General features: G+C 45.7%; 1 protein-coding gene across 1 annotated transcript in view; it reads right to left on the bottom strand.

The window, feature by feature from the left end:
• LOC126195467 (ankyrin repeat domain-containing protein 65-like) overlaps nt 1–18,978 on the bottom strand; it is a 104,240-nt gene that overhangs the window by 46,848 nt on the left and 38,414 nt on the right. The window contains exon 3 of the mRNA XM_049934095.1: nt 1,717–1,986. Within this exon, the coding sequence (XP_049790052.1) occupies nt 1,717–1,986 (270 nt within the window). The remainder of the gene's footprint in view (nt 1–1,716; nt 1,987–18,978) is intronic.

The following is an 18,978-nucleotide window of genomic DNA, read 5'->3' as shown; positions in this document are numbered from 1 at the left end:
TCATGTGGAGCAGAAACTTCCGGCACCTTAGGAGATGCCTCCAGCAAACGACTAATACCAAAGCTACCTTGGCCTGAGATGCCTGGTTCCAATGGGCATAACAGGCAGAAAGTGTGTCAACCAAATGGACATTCACGACAACGCAGAGCCCATTCTCGTCCACAGAATCACAATACGATGCAAAAAGCTGCGAGTAACCTTGCGGTCACGTTGGTCATCTGGTTAAAACGAGCAGGAAATTCAGAGCAAGCCACTCTAATCACCTCTCAGTGCTGCTAAATACCTCTACCAACATTATGGAAATACATCGGCGTTATGCTGTAGAAGATACTGCGTCCACTGGTCCTAGTGTATGAGACCATAATACACTCTAAGTCAAAACACCGACGCATCACGATAGCATTACCTGAATACTGTAGAACGGGAACCCTAGTTACGATGTACATGTACAGACAAACAAATTGTTACCATTTCAAAAATATTGGCAGGATTATTCATGAGAAAGAGCTTCACAAATTCATCAACTCAACAACTCATTGTTCCACATCTGGTCCTTACGGAAGCAATTTTTTTCGGCTTGGCACTGACTGACAGAGCTGTTAGACGTCCTTCTGAGGCCTGTCGTCCAAAATTCTTTGCAATTTTTGGGTGAGGTCAAAATCCCCACATGGTTGAAGGGTCCTACCCATAATGCTCCGAATGTTCTCAGCTGGTGAGAGATTCGGCAACATTGCTGACAAAGATAGGGCTTGGCAAGTGGGAAGAGAAGAAGTGGAAATTAACGCTGTTTGTTGGCGAGCACTATCTTATTGAAACGTAAGCGCAGGATGGTTTGCCACGAAAGGCACGGGACGTAGAATATCGTCGACGTAGCGTTGTGCAGTAAGGATACCGCAGATGAGAGCCAAACGTGTAATACGAAATGACACTCCAACCCACCAGTTATAGTTGTGGGGCCGTATGGCGGGCCACACTAAAGCTGGTACCTCTCCACAGTCGGGGGCTTCTGCAGAGGCGTCTTCGTCCTTAAGTCGGAATTAATGGAGTAGAATTGTCTTCAGTGATGAGATCCACTTCGAAATGAGCCCCAATGACGAGAGGGAACGTGTCTGGGGACAGCCCAGAGAGTGGTTGGATACCAACACGACTGTCGGCCGGTATACGGCCCGTCAAGTGGTAGTTACGATCCGAGCACCTTAGAGCACAGCGGTACACTGACGATATTCTACGCCCTGTTTGGTTGTCCTTCAAGGCAAGCCATCCTGGGCGTGTATTTCAGCAAGATAATGCCCACCCACACACAGTGATGTTTCCGACTACTTGTCGTCATGCTTGGCAAATCCTGTCTTGGCAAACAAGTCGTTATATCTCCCACGAGTTGACTACGTTTAGGGTATTATGGGCACAGCCATCCATCCACCTCTCCATTTCGATGATCTAACGCGGCAAATAGACAAAATCTGGCACGATATCACGCAGGAAGTCATCCAACAACGCTGTCAATCAATATCAAAGCGAAGAACTGTTTGCATTAGGACCAGAGATGGACCAACGCGTTTGACTTGCTAAATTTGGAAAGCTCTTTCTCATTAATAAATCATCCAATCTTTCTGATATCATGCGCAACCTAATATAATGCAAGAGAGCCAGATAAACAAAATGCAATTAACAACTGGAAGATTTGGGATTTGAAAACAGTCGATCCATAATGCCTACCTGCCACAGCGTATCGTGTGCGGAGACGGGAGCGCCGCGCTCCAGGAGCAGGCGGGCGAGGCTGCGGCGGCCCTCCCTGGAGGCGGCGTGCAGCGGCGAGGCGCCCAGCTCGTCGGCGGCGCCGGCGTCCGCCCCCGCGGCCAGCAGCAGCCGCGCCACCCCCTCGTGGCCCAGGCGCGCCGCGGCGTGCAGCGCAGTCCGGCCGTGGTGGTCGCGCGCGTCCGGCTCCGCTCCGGACTCCAGCAGCAGCGCGCAGGCCGGCTCGCGGTTCTGCAAACGGACGCCACTCACCCTCAGTCTACTGCCGGCTGAGGACACGGAGGAGAAGCTGAGCTGGATGCGGGGGGTATACTCGATTATGGCATCTGTTGTACGCCATTACCCTAAGATGCCTGAGCCACTGTCAGGAAACAATGGAAGCTAGAACTCTCTTTAGGTTTACAGTCGTGTTGCTTTCGCGATATTTTCTCAACACACACATATATTTATTTCCTATTTCCTTTTACTCCGTTATGTACATACAACAACTGTCAAAATGATGTAGGTGAATTGGCATCAATGTAGCACATGATACACCGACAAAAAACCGCAACACCAAGAAGTTGTGTGACATAAACGAAAGTTGGCAGCTGAGTTTCTGTATCTGAAAGATGTTTATTCTATCTTCGCGCCAGGCGTATAAAAGTAGCTCCAATAGCGCTACCACGACGATGTAAATCGGATTTACTTCAAGTACTTGCTGTAAATGTCATGAGCGTTAGTTACCTTTCAGGCTGGACATGGTACGTTGATATTACTCGAGAATGCCATTAAGGCAACAAAGAAGCCTTTATCAGCACCTCACTGAGTTTGAACAACGTCTTGTAATAGGGCTACGAGAAGCTGGATGTTCTTTCTGTGATCCTGCAGAAAGAATTGGCAGTAATGTAGCCACGGTAGGTGATAGCTGATAGCGGTGTCACGATAATGTACGGCCGTAAAAACAGCGGGCTCCTCATGGCCAATGACACTACCGAGAGGGAAGACCAACAAATTCGGCGTATGGCTTCGCCGCATCGTACTGCGTCCGCACCAGCAACCTGAGCAGCAGTTCGAGGCACAGTGACCCAAAGATCTGTTACACATCGATTACTTCAAGGACAGCTCCGAGGCAGACCCGGTGTAGCGTGCATTCAGCTAACCCCAAAGCACCGCGATTTCCGGCTTCAGTAGTGTCAAGCAAGAGTTCACTGGAGAGCACGGTGGACGTCTCTTGTGTTTTCTGACAAGAGCTGGTTCTGCCTCGTTACGACTGATGGTTAGAAGGGAGCTAGTTGGAGACCTGCAACCAATCAGCATGCGTGCAAGACGCACTGGACCTACACCTGGGGTTGAGCTATGGGGTGCAATTTCGTATGACAGCAGGAGCACTCTGGCGGTTAGCCCACACACCCTGACTGCAAATTTGTACGTCTGCCTGGTGATCTGAGCTGCCATGCTACCAATCATGGACAACATTCCAGGGTTTTATTTCCAACAGGATAACGCTCGCCCCCATACCGCAACACGCTGTACAGGGTGTCGACATATACTCCCTTGGCCTGCTTGATCACTATTTTTTTTCTGCTGGGTCATCAGTCGTCTGACTGGTTTGAAGCGGCCCGCGACGACTTCCTCTCCTGTGCTAAGCTCTTCATCTCAGAGTAGCACTTGCAACCTATGTCCTCTATTATTCGCTGGATGTATTCCGATCTGTGTCTTCCTACACAGTTTATGCCTTCTAAGGCTCCCTCTAGTGCCATGGAAGTCATTCCCTCATGTCTTAACTGATGTCCTACCACCCTGTCCCTTCTACTTATCAGTGTTTTCGACATAGTATTTCCCTCTCCGATTCTGCTCAGAACCTCCTCATTCCTTACCATATCAGTCCACCTAATTTTCAACATACCTCTGTAGCACCACATCTCAAAACGCTTCGATTCTCTTCTGTTCCGGTTTTCCCACAGTCCATGTTTCACTATCACATAATGCTATACTTCAGACGTACATTCTCAGAAACTTCTTCCTCAAATTAAGATCGATATTTGATATTAGTAGACTTCTCTTGGCCAGGAACGCCCTTTTTGCCATTTCTAGTCTGCTTTTGATATCCTCCTTCCTCCGCCCGTCACTCGTTATTTTAATGCCTAGGTAGCAGAATTCCTTAACTTCATCTACTTCGTGACCATCAAGTTTCTCGCTGTTCTCATTTCTACTACTTCTCATTACCTTCGTCTTTCTTCTATTTGCTCTCAATCCATACTCTGTACTCACTAGACTGTTTATTCCATTCAGCAGATCGTGTAATTCTTCTTAACTTTCACTCAGGATAGGTCACCAGCGAATCGTATCATTGACGTCCTTTCACCTTCAGATTTAATTCCACTCTTGAACCTTTCTTTTATTTCCATCATTGCTTCCTTGATGTACAGACTGAACAGTAGGGGCTAAAGACTATATCCTTGTCTTACACCGTTTTTAATACGAGCACTTCGTTCTTGGTCGTCCACACTTATTATTCCCTCTTGGCTGTTGTACATATTTTATATGACCCGTCTCTACCTACAGCTTACCCCTATTTTTCTCAGAATTTCGAAGATCTTGCGCCATTTTACATTGTCGAACACATTTTCCAGGTCGACAAATCCTATGAACGTGTCATGATTTTTCTTTAGTCTTGCTTCTATTATCGACCGCAACGTCAGAATTGCGTCTTTCGTGCCTTTACCTTTTCTAAGGCGAATCTGATCGTCATCTAGCGCATCCTCAATTTTGTTTTCCATTCTTCTGTGTATTATTCGTGTCAGTAACTTGGATGCATGGGCTGTTAAGCTGATTGTGCGATAATTCTCCCATTTTTCAGCTCTTGCCGTCTTCGGAATTGTGTGGATGATGCTTTTCCGAAACTCAGATGGTATGTCGCCAGACTCATACATTCTACACACCAACGTGAATAGTCGCTTTGTTCCCACTTCTCCTACGATTTTAGAAATTCTGATGGGATGTTATCTTTTCCTTCTGCCTTCATCTACATCTACGTGATTATTCTGCTATTCACAATAAAGTGCCTGGCAGAGGGTTCAATGAACCATCTTCATGCTGTCTCTCTACCGTTCCACTCTCGAACGGCGCGTGGGAAAAACGAGCACTTAAATTTTTCCGTGCGAGCCCTGATTTCTCTAATGTTATCGTGATGATCATTTCCCCCTATGTAGGTGGGTGACTTACTTGATCTTAAGTCCTCCAAAGCTCTTTTTAAATTCTGATTTTAATATTGGGTCCCCTGTCACTTCTAAAACTACTCCTGTTTCTTCTTCTGTCACTTCAGACAAACCTTCCCCCTTATAGAGGCTTTCAATATATCCTTTCCATCTATCCGCTCTCCCGTCTGCATTTAACAGTGGAATTTCCGTTGCACTCCTGATGTTATCACCCTTGCTTTTAATGTCGCCGAATTTTGTTTTCACTTTCCGGTATGCTGAGTCAGTCCTACCGACAATCACTTCTTTTTCGATTTCTTCACATTTTCCATGCAGTCATTTAGTCTTAGCTTCCCTGCACTTTCTATTTATTTCATTCCTCAGCGACTTGTATTTCTGCATTCGTGAATTTTCCTGAACATTATTATACTTTCTTCTTTCATCGGTCAACTGAAGAATTTCTTCTGTTACTTATCTTTTCCTCGTAGTTGCCTTCTCTGTACCTATGTTTTTCTGTCCAACTTCTGTGATGACCCTTTTTAGGGATGTCCATTCCTCTTCAACTGTACTGCGTTCTGAACTGTTCCTTATTTCTGTGTCTATAGCCTTAGAAATCTTCAAGCATACCTCGTCACACGTTAGAAGTTCCGTATCCCATTAGACTGGGTATTGGTTCTTCCTGACTTTTAAACTTAAGTCTATTCTTCGTCACTACTGTATTATCATCTGAGTCTATATCTACTCCTTGGTATGCCTCACAACCCATTATCTGATTTTGGAATCTCTGTTCAAAATGGCTCTGAGCACTATGGGACTCAACTGCTGTGGTTATCAGTCCCCTAGAACTTAGAACTACTTAAACCTACCTAACCTAAGGACATCACACACATCCATGCCCGAGGCAGGATTCGAACCTGCGACCGTAGCAGTCGCACAGTTCGGGACTGCGCGTCTAGAACCGCGAGACCACCGCGGCCGGCTGGAATCTCTGTCTGATTATGATGTAATGTAATGGATATCTTCCCGTACCACCTGGCGTTTTCCCAATATATCTCCCCATTTTGTGATTCTTGAACAGAGTATTAGCTATTAATAGCTGAAGTATATTACAGAACTCAATTAATATTTCTCCTCTCTCATTCCTTGTCCCAAGCCCATATTCTCCTGTAACCTTTTCTTCTACTCCTTCTCCTACAATTCCATTCCAGTCCCCCATGAGTATTAGATATTCATCTCCCTTTACATACCTTATTACCCTTTCAATATCCTCACACACTTTCTCTATCTCTTCATTTTCAGCTTGCGACGTCGGCGTGTATACCTGAACTATTGTTGTCGGTGTTGGTTTGCTGTCGATTCTGATAAGAATAACCCTATCACTGAACTGTTCAACTAACACACTCTGTGCCCCACCACCATACCTATCTCCAATCGAGTAATAGGGGACATCATCGAACGACAACTCCAGCGTCATCCACAACCACCGTTAGTCCCCCTGTTTTGACCGACCAAGTGTTACAGGAGTGGAACGCCATGCCACAAACTGTCTGGCCCCCGCACAACACAGTGCATGGACGTCTGTATGCTTGAACTAAACATTCTGGCGGTTTCATCGATTATTAATGTACCAGAGTTTTACATTCACAATGGCTTACCTTGCACTTGCATTAACATGTTATCTTGCAATATTACCAATGTTAAATATGTTACTAAGACAGATGTATTCCAGAAATTTTATTAATCTTCATCAATTATTTTTGTTTGCTTTTCTTCCAGCAGCACATTTCAACATAATTTTAAATGTATAATTCAGCGTCTTGGTGCTGAAGGGGGAAAAATCTACATAAAATATCTACTTAAAAACATTTTTTTAAAAAAAGAAAAAAATTTACAATCTCCACTTTGTCATCTGTCGCTCAAAGATATATGCTCATCCGGAATCCAGAAGGGACATGCTGCTGAATCCCAAATTTTGTGGTGTATAACTCTGGACTACACTACCATACGCTACAGTACACAGTCATACTTTACACTACACTGCACTACTGTACTCGATATAGGACCGAGCTAGATTCCACATTTGTCTGCATAGTTAGCCCCCTGGTACGCTTAGATAGAGTTCAAGATTCGCAGAGACTCTGCTGCTGTGACACCTGCTGTGTTGGCAGAAGAGCCAACACCGTGTTGCTAGAGGAGGCCGAAATGCACGCGTTTAATTACACGCAGACTGGCGTGAGGTCTGGAACAGTTAAATTTAATTAATATAGCCAATAAGGTACGCTGTTGCTGGAATACTTAACTTTAATCCATAATCGGTGTACATCGCTCTTGACGGTACATTAATAACAAGCTCAATATAACTGGTAATGGCGCCTTGCTACGTCGTAGCAAATGACGTAGCTGAAGGCTATGCTAACTATCGTCTCGGCAAATGAGAGCGTATTTGTCAGTGTAGCATCGCTGGTAAAGTCGGCTGTACAACTGGGGCGAGTGCTAGGAAGTCTCTCTAGACCTGCCGTATGGCGGCGCTCGGTCTGCAATCACTGACAGTGGCGACACGCGGGTCCGACGTATACTAATGGACCGCGGCCGTTTTAAAGACTACCACCTAGCAAGTGTGGTGTCTGGCGGTGACACCACAACACCCACGGTGTAGAGATTGGGAGGTGGCTGTCAGGGTTCCAAGAAATTCTTCCTGGTCCTCCACAAGGCCCATAGCCTCACTGCTTCTGGAAGCTTGTTGTAGGTCGATGTTCTGCCGTCGCGTGCCATGTTACCATGATGTATGACCACTTGTTTGCGCGACCGCACCGGTTGCAGGTTCGAATCCTGCCTCGGGCATGGATGTGTGTGATGTCCTTAGGTTAGTTAGGTTTAAGTAGTTCTAAGTTCTAGGGGACTGATGACCTCAGAAGGTAAGTCCCATAGTGCTCAGAGCCAACCATTTGAACCACTTTGTTCTCTCTCCATCATATAGGGCTGCAGTTCACAAGCCGATATTTTAGCTGTCAGCGAGTTCCGATTATGCCGCAGTTCCTCATACCTTGTTATGTTATAGACTGTAGAATTACGAATTACGTCCCCGTCCTGATTTACATCACCTTGTCTAGGAGGCACATTCCAGATTATATGGTGTGGGGAGTCTATTGCACCACATTCACAAGTGTCTGTGGTGCGTTGTCACATTTTCAGGAAGTAACTGAAATTTGGACGATGTCCCTATAGTTAGTGTATAGCTCCCACGGTCAGAAGGAATGTGACACTCTTAATTTTTCTTTATGTTAGGAAGGAACTGGTAAATCCTTCTCCCTGTTTCTGCCCTGTCCCAGATATCTTGCAATTCCTTATTCGATCTGGCTCTTGCTCCCAGTATCTTCTTTAACTTACTATATTCTCCCTTTTTGAGCCAATATAGTGTACTTCTCTTACTTGCTGCTAAGTTTAGGGGTAGCAAGCCTGGTATCCACAGCAGCGCCTCGTTCGGTGTTGTTCTGTACGCCCCTGACAGATGTAGGAGTACCCTTCTCTGAGCTCACAGTAAAGCCTGTAATGCCCTTACCTTTGTGGCTCTATGAATCCAAACGCTAGACCAGCAGTCCAGAAGAGCATTGCATTTTCGTACGTTCTTACTGCAGCTAGTCGCAGCTAAAATAGTGTTTGAACAATTGCTGTTACTTTGAAACTTCCTGGCAGATTAAAACTGTGTGCCCGACCGAGACTCGAACTCGGGACCTTTGCCTTTCGCGAGCAAGTGTTCTACCATCTGAGCTACCGAAGCACGACTCACGCCCCGTACTCACAGCTTTACTTCTGCCTGTATCTCGTCTCCTACCTTCCAAACTTTACAGAAGCTCTTCAGCGAACCTGTGGCTAAGCCATGTCTCTGCAGTATCCTTTCTTTCAGGAGTGCCAGTTCTGCAAGGTTCGCAGAAGAGCTTCTGTAAAGTTTGGAAGGTAGGAGACGAGATACTGGCAGAAGTAAAGCTGTGAGTACCGGGCGTGAGTCGTGTTTTGGCAGCTCATATTGTAGAGCACTTGCCCGCGAAAGGCAAAGGTCCTGAGTTCGAGTCTCGGTCGGGCACACAGTTTTAATCTGCCAGGAAGTTTCATATCAGCGCACACTCCGCTGCAGAGTGAGAATCTCATTCTGCTGTTACTTTGTTTAGGATTTTAGTGCCTCTCTGGCAGACGATTTCTACCTGTGCATGATAGTTTTGCTTTTGGTCGATGTTTATAACAAGCTACCTAGCTACATCCTTTCTTTTCGTAGGAAAGTCAAGTACCCAAGCTCAAAAATCTTCTAAACCTGTCATTACGTTATTACGCCAAAGGTCCACTAATACAGCAGCAAACTTTTACGGTACGCCGATTACCAAAACCGTTTAATGTCAAATACGACCTAAACACATTAGTGAAACATCTTTAGCAGGCGGACCTTCAGATGTCTAAAACTCTGTATTTCCTTAAAGTGGTACCACTTCTGATAAATATTTGTTTCGACATGCTTATTCTCTTAAGCAGATGTAACCTCCTACTTCGTCGTTTTTCTCTTCATCTGAGGATAGGTTGTAAAGTGACTGTAATTTCGCACCTTACAAGAACTCATCTACATACTTTGCCGTGATTTATAACCGGTTCAAATGACTCTGAGCACTATGGGACTTAACATCTGAGGTCATCAGTCCCCTACAACTTAAAACTACTTCGACCTAACTAACCTAAGGACACTACACACATCCATGCCCGAGGCTGTATTCGAACCTGCGACCGTAGCGGTCGCGCTGCGCCAGACTGAAGTGCCTAGAACCGCTCGGCCACATCGGCCGGCGATTTACTACCGGAATTAGGTATCATTTGATAGGTTGTACATCGTTTATGAATATTTAAAGAAGACTGACATTGTCACCTACACCTTGTTAATAGTACTTAACGCTTATTGCATGAAAGGTGACGCAGTGTCTTTATTATCAAAACTGCATAATGAATGATTGCCTATACTAGTAGAGGTTGGAACGCCGGTGGAAACGAAACGGCAGGCGTAACTCAAGCCTTGGGTGGAAAATCCCACAGAGATGTGTTGGTCCTGCTTGACGCAGGAAGTAGCCAAGATGGACGGTCGGGGCACCTGAGCGCTGAAGGACAAAACAGCGGCGGCTCCCGGTATTGAAGAGGGGACCGGAAGGATAACCGGATAATACGAGGGGCGTTCAGAAAGTAAGCTCCGATCGGTCGCGAAATGGAAACGACTATGAAACTCCGATAAAGCTTTGCACAGATGTGTTGGGTAGTGTCTCTAGTATAACCCCAGTTAGCATCACGTCGCTCTTCTCATTTCTGAGCTCGCAGTGAGTCCGTAAAGATTTCTAGAAAATAGTGTCTGCCGCCAAGTACGAGGGTTGGTGAGAAATTTCGCCTGAAGCTATGCAGCTAACATTACATAACTGTCGTGCTGTTTCTTCTTCAAGACAATTCTCAGCCGCATTCTGCAGGGTCAATGAAGATGCTCCTGCATCGTTTTCAAATGGAAATCTGAGATTACCCACAATACAGTCCGCAATTGTCTCCCCCTGAGTTTCATCTCTGGTCACATGAACCGCTGTCTTTGAAGACAACATTTTGACACAGACAACGAGGTGTAGGCCAGCGTGGAGAATTGGCGGAAAGCACTGGCGGCTGCCTTCTGTGATGAGGCTATTGAAAAGTTGGTACAACGCTATGACAAAAGTCTAAGTCAGAACGGCGACTACGTAGAGAAGTAGCTGAAAGGTGTAGCTAATTGTTACAAGTAAAACATTTCTGATGTTCACTGTGGTTTCAATTTGGCAATCAATCGGAGCTTACTTTCTGAACAGGCCTCGTACTTCGGAAACTCTGAAAATCTTGGACGCAGCAGCGAGGAACGAGGAAGCGTTACCTCGGAAATCACGCAGGCTGGGTTATTTACGAGGAAGTACTACATATACAAATTCGCGATCATAGGTGAGAGTGGGGTGCTCATTGCGGGTCCTTCTGCTTGTTCATATTTCTGACAAACCATCACTGGAGGCACCGTGCGATATGCTCATCGATCTGAGTGACATGGAAATGGGTGACGGTACGGCGTCGGTTCTGGAGAAGGGGCTTAACTTCGCTCCCACCCGACAGTTCGGTCGCGGACATCTTCAGCGAAATTGAACGGGCTTTGGCGCGAATACTGCCTGCAGCAGCTGAAGAAGTACGTCGTGTAACATGCCGTGGTCTGATGAGAATTAAGCGCTCGAAGTCGAACATTATCAGCAGAGAGAGTGCCCTGAGATTGTTGTCTTACCTGCTGACAAAGGCAACGCTACTGTTATTCTTTCTCACAAGGACAACATTGAGAAGATGAAAAGTCTGATAAATGACGACTCCTACAGAAAGGTCAACAATGACCCCAGAAAGAACGTGGGGGACAAGACTTGGGCTCTTCTCAAGGACACGGATTTACGAGAGGGAGACGCAAAGAAACTGTTACCTCAAAGACCTGTATCACTAAGACGTAATGGACTCTGTTACGTCCACAACTATGGGGTATCGTTGCTGAGCCGTGGTAAAATTTGCTGTTTTGAAGAGCGCACCGCAGCGCGGAGTGTGTAGTCGCCCTCCGTTTCTGGCGGTGGCGCCGCTGTGACAGTCGCAGCTTTGGTGTCTCCCTCTGGTTGGAAAGGGTAAAGGTTGCCTGTTCACGTGCATATAAGACGCGCTATTAGCTCGGCAGTGGATATGATCTCATCCCCTTCCCCCACCTCCTCCTTTTCCTTGAAAGGATACGGATCCTGTACACCTCCCGTAAACTCGACCCTCCTCACCCGCTCGTCTCCCCGATCCTCACCCACCCCCGCCCGCTGCCGCGCCTGTATTCCCACGTCCCACCCGGTCTCCATCTCTCAACCCTCCTTACCCTCTCCCAAGGTGGCTTCCGCCAGCTCCCCCTCCCTGATGATGTCCTCCTCCCCTGCATCTACCCCTCCTATCAACTTTGATCCTCCCCCCCCGACCTCCTGTGTCCTTTCCTTTAGGCACCCTCCCTCCCCCCTTTTCCTTCCCTTCTCTTTCCTTTCCCCCCTCCCTCCTACCCTCTCCCCCGGGCTTCCCCTCCCCCTTCCTCCCTCCCCCTCTCTCCTTTGCCCATGGCATCTCTGCTCTCCCCTCTCCCATTTCCCCTTCCTCCTCCTCCACCTCCTCTCTTGGCAGGTCCCCGGACTCGTACACGCTCAGTGAACATTCGCGCGCCGGAGATCATCGCCATCAGTGTCTAGTGTGTGTGCATCGTTTTGTGTTTTGTGCAGTTACAACTCAACTGTTCACATGTGCCGTCGCCGTTCTCCGTGTTTTGTGCGCCGTGTCTACCAGTGTTAGTATTTTTATCGTCCACCGTGAACGGCTTCTTGTTTATTGTTTTTTGTATCTCCATTTTTTGCCCGCCGTTTTTTGTATTGTCTGTATCACCTCTATGTCATGTTATTGTTCCACTTAAGGCTGAAGAGCAGCGTACTATGTTGCTGACAGCCCGCCTGTATAGGTGTTTAAAATTACAATAAAGGAAAAAAAACAAAACTCGGCAGTTGGTCAGTCCGAGTGAGGCTGGGTCAGTCTCGCGTCACCAGTTGCTGGTCTGTCTCTCGTTCGAATTTATGTGGCAGAGAGTGTCTGTCTGTCGTCGGAGTGCTAATATGGCTGTCGTTTGGATCAAACTTTAAAGCCATAAAATGAGAGTCTTGCCACTCCTCCAGTAACAGAACTCAGCTAGTGGTCGCCCGGTCGGGGCGGTGTTCCTGCATCTGAGTCTGCGCGTTAGGCCGCCAGTCTGCTCGAGTTGCTCGGGCAACGGTCATTGGCGGTTGGATCGATCGGTTGGTCGGTCGCGCACTGGGACACAAGATGACTGGTCCGCCTTGAGCGTCGGCGCATGTGCGGTCCCCACGTGAGTCCAGTGGGCCGCGCCGTACAGAAAGGGGTAGTGACTTCGCAGTCGACACGAGAGCAACAGGAGTCAACCCACGACATCGGGCTGGCCGGGGCGAGCTGCGACGCCCTGAGACGGGAGATCGGCGCGCCTTCCTGCGTCCGTTGAAGCGGCTGGCAGCGGACGGTTCGGGAGAGCGTTGGGGGTGCTGTGCCAGGTCTTCGCCAGAAATCGTAGTTTATTAGAAGTTAAGTCATTGGAGATATGTTGTTTCATTTACTTGTTAAATTCTACTTGTTTTCTTGGTGAGGTTACGAGCCGCTTTGTTTTGGGGTCGTCAGAACATTCTTCTCCGTTTGCCCGCCCGCGGGAAGGTGGTTGTTTATGAATTGGGTGGTCCGCTTTCCCTCGTGGAGTTGGGGCGGGTTAGAGCAATCTGCGGTTCGGGTTGTTCAGTAATCCCCCTCTCAATTAGCCATACGTTAATAGCTGCCTCTGTCATGTTTGTCGGATTCGGTGTTAACGAATTTATTGATTAAGGTGTAAAGGCCGAATTCCTGAAATATGTTTTTATCTTGCCTATCATCTTGCGAGGTGGTATATGTGTAATGTAGAGCATGTTGGTACATTTTATGTAAAACTGCATTTCATGGATCTTATTTAAATGGTCATTTTAGTATATAAACTTGCCAACCTTCCACCGTAAGAGTTCTCTTAAAAACAAGTTGCACTTTCGGTGGCAAATAACTTTTAATGTGAGTGTTTTGTACCATTTCCATCCCTCTTATGGGGTGCATAGTTTGTGTGAGTGGTTTAAAGTAATCTGCTGTGTTGCAGATTTGCGCCAGTGTAGTCTTTCAGAGGTTGTTGTGAGCGGCCGTGACTACGGCCTTGTTAAAAGGGAGCGGCAAGGTTCTCAGCCCAAAAACTCATACTATCAAAAAAATTGTTATTTCTGCCTCTGAATAAATTGTAACTTGATATTTATAGGATGTTTTCTGATTATAATTTTAAATCTGTTTAAAAAAAAGGGGGGGGACTTTTAGGAATAAAATTTCCATTTATTACAAAAAAATATTTTTTGTTTCATCAGTTACCCTATGGCAACTACTTCCACGCTCACATAGTGTCATTAAATGTGTTCATGTTCTTGATGAATCACTGGTAAATAAAGTAAATTCCTAAGAAAGGTTTTGAAAGTAAATTCACGGTTCAGTTACGTTCCACCGTCAGCAACTTTAGGGCACGTACGTATTTGCTGGAAAAATACCTAACGGAAATACTAAGCCCTTACGTGGTAAACGCACTCACCATATCCGCAATTCTGTGGATTTTGTAAAACGCCTCGACCACTTCTGGGTGAAAGACTCAGATATCGCGGTGACTTTTGATGTCGTTTCGTGTGTTCACCAGGGTACCTCTACGAGAGTCACTACAGCTTTTAACTTAGAAATTTGACAAGATGACCAACGATCTAGCCAGGCATGTCCTGACCTCCACGTATTTTCTGTTTGATGGAGAATACTACGAAGAAATGGAAGGAGTCGCAGTGAGAAGCCCACTCTCGCCTGTGATCCCGAATTTTTGTATGGGTACTTAGAAGAGGAAGTCCTCGCGTTATCCAAATAGAAACCCACGTTTTTTTTCCGTTATGTGGATGACATGTCCGTCATCTGACCCCAAGGTACGCACAAACTTCTTGACTTCCTTACACATTTGAGCTCCATAATCACAACGTGAAATTCACTATGGAGACCAAACAGAAGGTAGATTACCATTGCTGGACGTCATGGTCAAGAAATGAGCTGATGGCAGCCTGGGACACGGTGTGTACTGGAAGAAAATGCACACCGACCAATGTTGGCATGCATTCAGCTGCCACCTACATCCGAAGAGCGATGGGTGCTAAAAACTCCGGTAGACAGGATGCGCACCATTAAAGCAGCAGAGAGTCTACCCCAGGAGCTGGAACACCTTCCAATTGTATTCCGAAAAACGGGTAACCAGAAAGGTAGATCAGGAGCGCTCTCCGCCCACCACAACAGTGTATGTGGAAGAAATCACGGAGGAAGAGGCAGTCACTGCCTTTACACCGTACACTGACGCACTATCGGGGAAATGTTGTTGTTGTTGTGGTCTTCAGTCCTGAGACTGGTTTGATGCAGCTCTCCATGCTACTCTATCCTGTGCAAGCTTCTTCATCTCCCAGTACCTACTGCAACCTACATCCTTCTGAATCTGCTTAGTGTATCCATCTCTTGGTCTCCCTCTACGATTTTTACCCTCCACGCTGCCCTCCTATACTAAATTGGTGATCCTTTGATGCCTCAGAACATGTCCTACCAACCGATCCCTTCTTCTAGTCAAGTTGTGCCACAAACTTCTCTTCTCCCCAATCCTATGCAATACCTCCTCATTAGTTACGTGATCTACCCACCTTATCTTCAGCATTCTTCTGTAGCACCACATTTCGAAAGCTTCTATTCTCTTCTTGTCCAAACTGGTTATCGTCCATGTTTCACTTCCATACATGGCTACACTCCATACAAATACTTTCAGAAACGATTTCCTGACACTTAAATCTATACTCGATGTTAACAAATTTCTCTTCTTCAGAAACGCTTTCCTTGCCATTGCCAGTCTACATTTTATATCCTCTCTACTTCGACCATCATCAGTTATTTTGCTGCCCAAATAGCAAAACTCATTTATTACTTAAGTTTCTCATTTCCTAATCTAGTTCCCTCAGCATTACCTGACTTAATTCGACTACAATCCATTATCCTCGTTTTGCTTTTGTTGATGGTCATCCTAAATCCTCCTTTCAAGACATTGTCCATTGCGTTTAACTGCTCTTCCAAGTCCTTTGCTGTTTCTGACAGAATTACGATGTCATCTGCGAACCTTAAAGTTTTTATTTCTTCTCCATGGATTTTAATACCTACTCCGAATTTTTCTTTTGTTTCCTTCACTGCTTGCTCAATATACAGATTGAACAACATCGGGGAGAGGTTACAACCCTGTCTCACTCCCTTCCCAACCACTGCTTCCCTTTCATGTCCCTCGACTCTGATAACTGCCATCTGGTTTCTGTACAAATTGTAAATAGCTTTTCGCACCCTGTATTTTACCCCTGCCACCTTCAGAATTTGAAAGAGAGTATTCCAGACAACATTGTCAAAAGCTTTCTCTAAGTCTACAAATGCTAGGGACGTAGGTTTGCCTTTCCTTATTCTAGCTTCTAAGATAAGTCGTAGGGTCAAAAAAATGGTTCAAATGGCTCTGAGCACTATGGGACTCAACTGCTGAGGTCATTAGTCCCCTAGAACTTAGAACTAGTTAAACCTAACTAACCTAAGGACATCACAAACATCCATGCCCGAGGCAGGATTCGAACCTGCGACCGTAGCGGTCTTGCGGTTCCAGACTGCAACGCCTTTAACCGCACAGCCACTTCGGCCGGCTCGTAGGGTCAGTATTGCCTCACGTGTTCCATTACTTCTACGGAATCCAAACTGATCTTCCACGAGGTCGGCTTCTACTAGTTTTCTCCATTCGTCTGTAAAGAATTCGTCTTAGTATTTTGCAGCCGTGACTTATTAAACTGATAGATCGGTAATTTATCGGGGAACTCGGACGCATATTGAAGAAGCACAGAGTAAAAGCTGTCTTTTGCGCACCCAATAAAAAGCTACCATCACTGGTAAGCGCCAAAAATGGTCTCGGTTTGCGGAAGGCCGGCGTATAGCACATTCCACGTCAGTGTGGACAGGCATATGTTGGACAGACAGTTCGCACCGCCGAAGGTCACTGCCAAGAACACCAGAGGCACACTCCACAGATGTATCCCAACAAGTCAGCGGTCGCAGAGCACTCTTTGCCCGAGAATGACGCGATGGAGTACGAACATACTAGGATTTTAACGCAACTTCAAAATACTGGGACGGCGTCATTAGAGATCCCATAGAAGTTCGCACCAGAGATGATCTCATCAACCGAGATTGAGTCTATAACCTTAATAAGCCTTGGGAACCAGCACTGAGTTTAATTAAGAAGACTCTCAGCAAACAAAACGATCTAGCGACCAGTGCGAACAGAGCACCTACATCAACGCTATCACAGACGCGACGCTAGCCTCTCCGTAGCAGCCGATTCGCGGCCGCCGGCGTGGGTCAAGGAGGGAGTGACTCGCGGGGCCAGTGGATATTAGTCGGCCGCGCGCCCTCAGGAGCTCAGTTCGTCAGCGCACCTGACGATGGAGACACGTCTGATCGCCGAAACATTGTGCCCGTAGGACGCTATGAACCGGCAGTACACCCGTGAAATGTTCGATAAATAAACACGCTGGGAGAAACTGTGTACTCACATCATATACGTTTGGTTGTAAGTGTTAATTAAATGTTTAGTTAACCATGGTATTATAAGTCTCAAGTATCAGTTGTGCTCCAAGCGATATTTCTCCAGTGTCTCACTGTATTGCTCAACGTGTACTCTCTAGAAGCTGTTGTTATGAGAGTACTTTAGAAAATGTACTGGAAGAGTTCTATTAATTTATTACAGACTAAAATTCTTCTTTACATTTGTTTCCTAAAACTGGGTGACATCCTTAAACTATGTCAAGATGTTGCCCTCGTCTGCAGATTTAATTGTATATTTCATTTATGTATGTAGGTAGATATGGCCAGATAATGTATGCCGAGAAATAGCTATTCCTTGCAATAATAAGTTGATACGACTGAAAATGTTGTCAGTCTTACCTGATATGGTTTATAAATTCCAAACATTGACAGTTAAACTGTTGTATGACTCTAAAATCTTAGCAGTAAATCAAAACTACAAAACTACAGCAAAAAACAGACACACAGACCCCCCCCCCCCTCACACACACACACACACACACACACACACACACACACACACACACACACACACACACACAAAAGAAAACCTGAGGTACAGTATGTTGCTAAATGTGTCAAGTAAGTAGTCAATCTACTCTGTTACACATACTAACGAATACGCATACACATAATAAGAATTAAGATTTATGTTGGGAACGTATTTCTCCTGAAATACATTAAAAATAGCTCCTGTCAGTCTTTCACGCCTCTTACGAGTAAACGTCTATTTCACATTTGACTGATTCCCTACTGCTGCTCTCATATAACGAATGTAATCTGTATTATTCCACTGAAGAGGAAAGTGGTACGGTATCGTCTATCAAATGTTCATGTGCTGATATCGTACACATGTTGAGGAAGTTTCTAAGAATCCTTAATGTGTTTCGTAACGAGTAACTATCTCTCAGCGATGTATTATCAAAAAACTTCTGAAACAAATATCACGTTGCGTGATCCAGTAACACGTCTTGGTCTCAGATAAAACGTATTTGTACGTATGTGGCGCTCAGTACAAAAAAACATTTACCTTTTCCTGTGCACAAGCTCTGTAATCGTAGAACATTTTGCGAAATCAAACAGAGACGAAGAACTAACTCTAAAACTGCTTTACCGAATTGAATTTACTACGATTAAACATAAGATGGCGTGATGCGTCAGCTGTTCTCGTAATATTATCATTCGTCTCACGAGAGCCTGGTAGCGTCGCCACTGAATAGATTATCAGGTTTTAGGCTGCCCTGCAGAGACAACTGCCAACCTAACAACTTCAGCAGCAGTGGCTAGGGCTAAATCCACTGAGGACTGAGAGACTGCGGTCAGAAGAGTCAGTAACAAATGGAGAGTAGAAGTGAGTTGTGTGTACCAGTCTGCGTCCAAGTCAAGTACATGCCAGTCTGCCGTGAGAAACCGCAATAACAGAACAGTCTGCGAACCATTTCACAGCCAGAACTAAAAACAAAAGTCTTTGTAATCCAGCCAATAACAGTAAGTCTTGAGAAGATCTCTACTTTCAGTAAACAAAGTAAGTCCAGGTGTTATTACGGGACGGTTTTTCTTTAGTTGTGCTTGCATAATACGATATCAGTTGTGTTAAAACTAATGGCTGATTTTCTGCAAAGCTATTATATGTGAAACAACTCTCGAAGCTCGTATTATTCTGTAGCAATGAACTATGTTGTTGTATCACACTTTTTGAAAACTATCAGCTCTTCTTCTGCCG

The sequence above is a fragment of the Schistocerca nitens genome, chromosome 7 (genome assembly GCF_023898315.1).
Source record: "Schistocerca nitens isolate TAMUIC-IGC-003100 chromosome 7, iqSchNite1.1, whole genome shotgun sequence".
NCBI lineage: Eukaryota > Metazoa > Arthropoda > Insecta > Orthoptera > Acrididae > Schistocerca > Schistocerca nitens.
The sequence above is the reverse complement of the archived record's forward strand: the minus strand, read 5'-3'. Positions and strand labels throughout refer to the sequence as shown.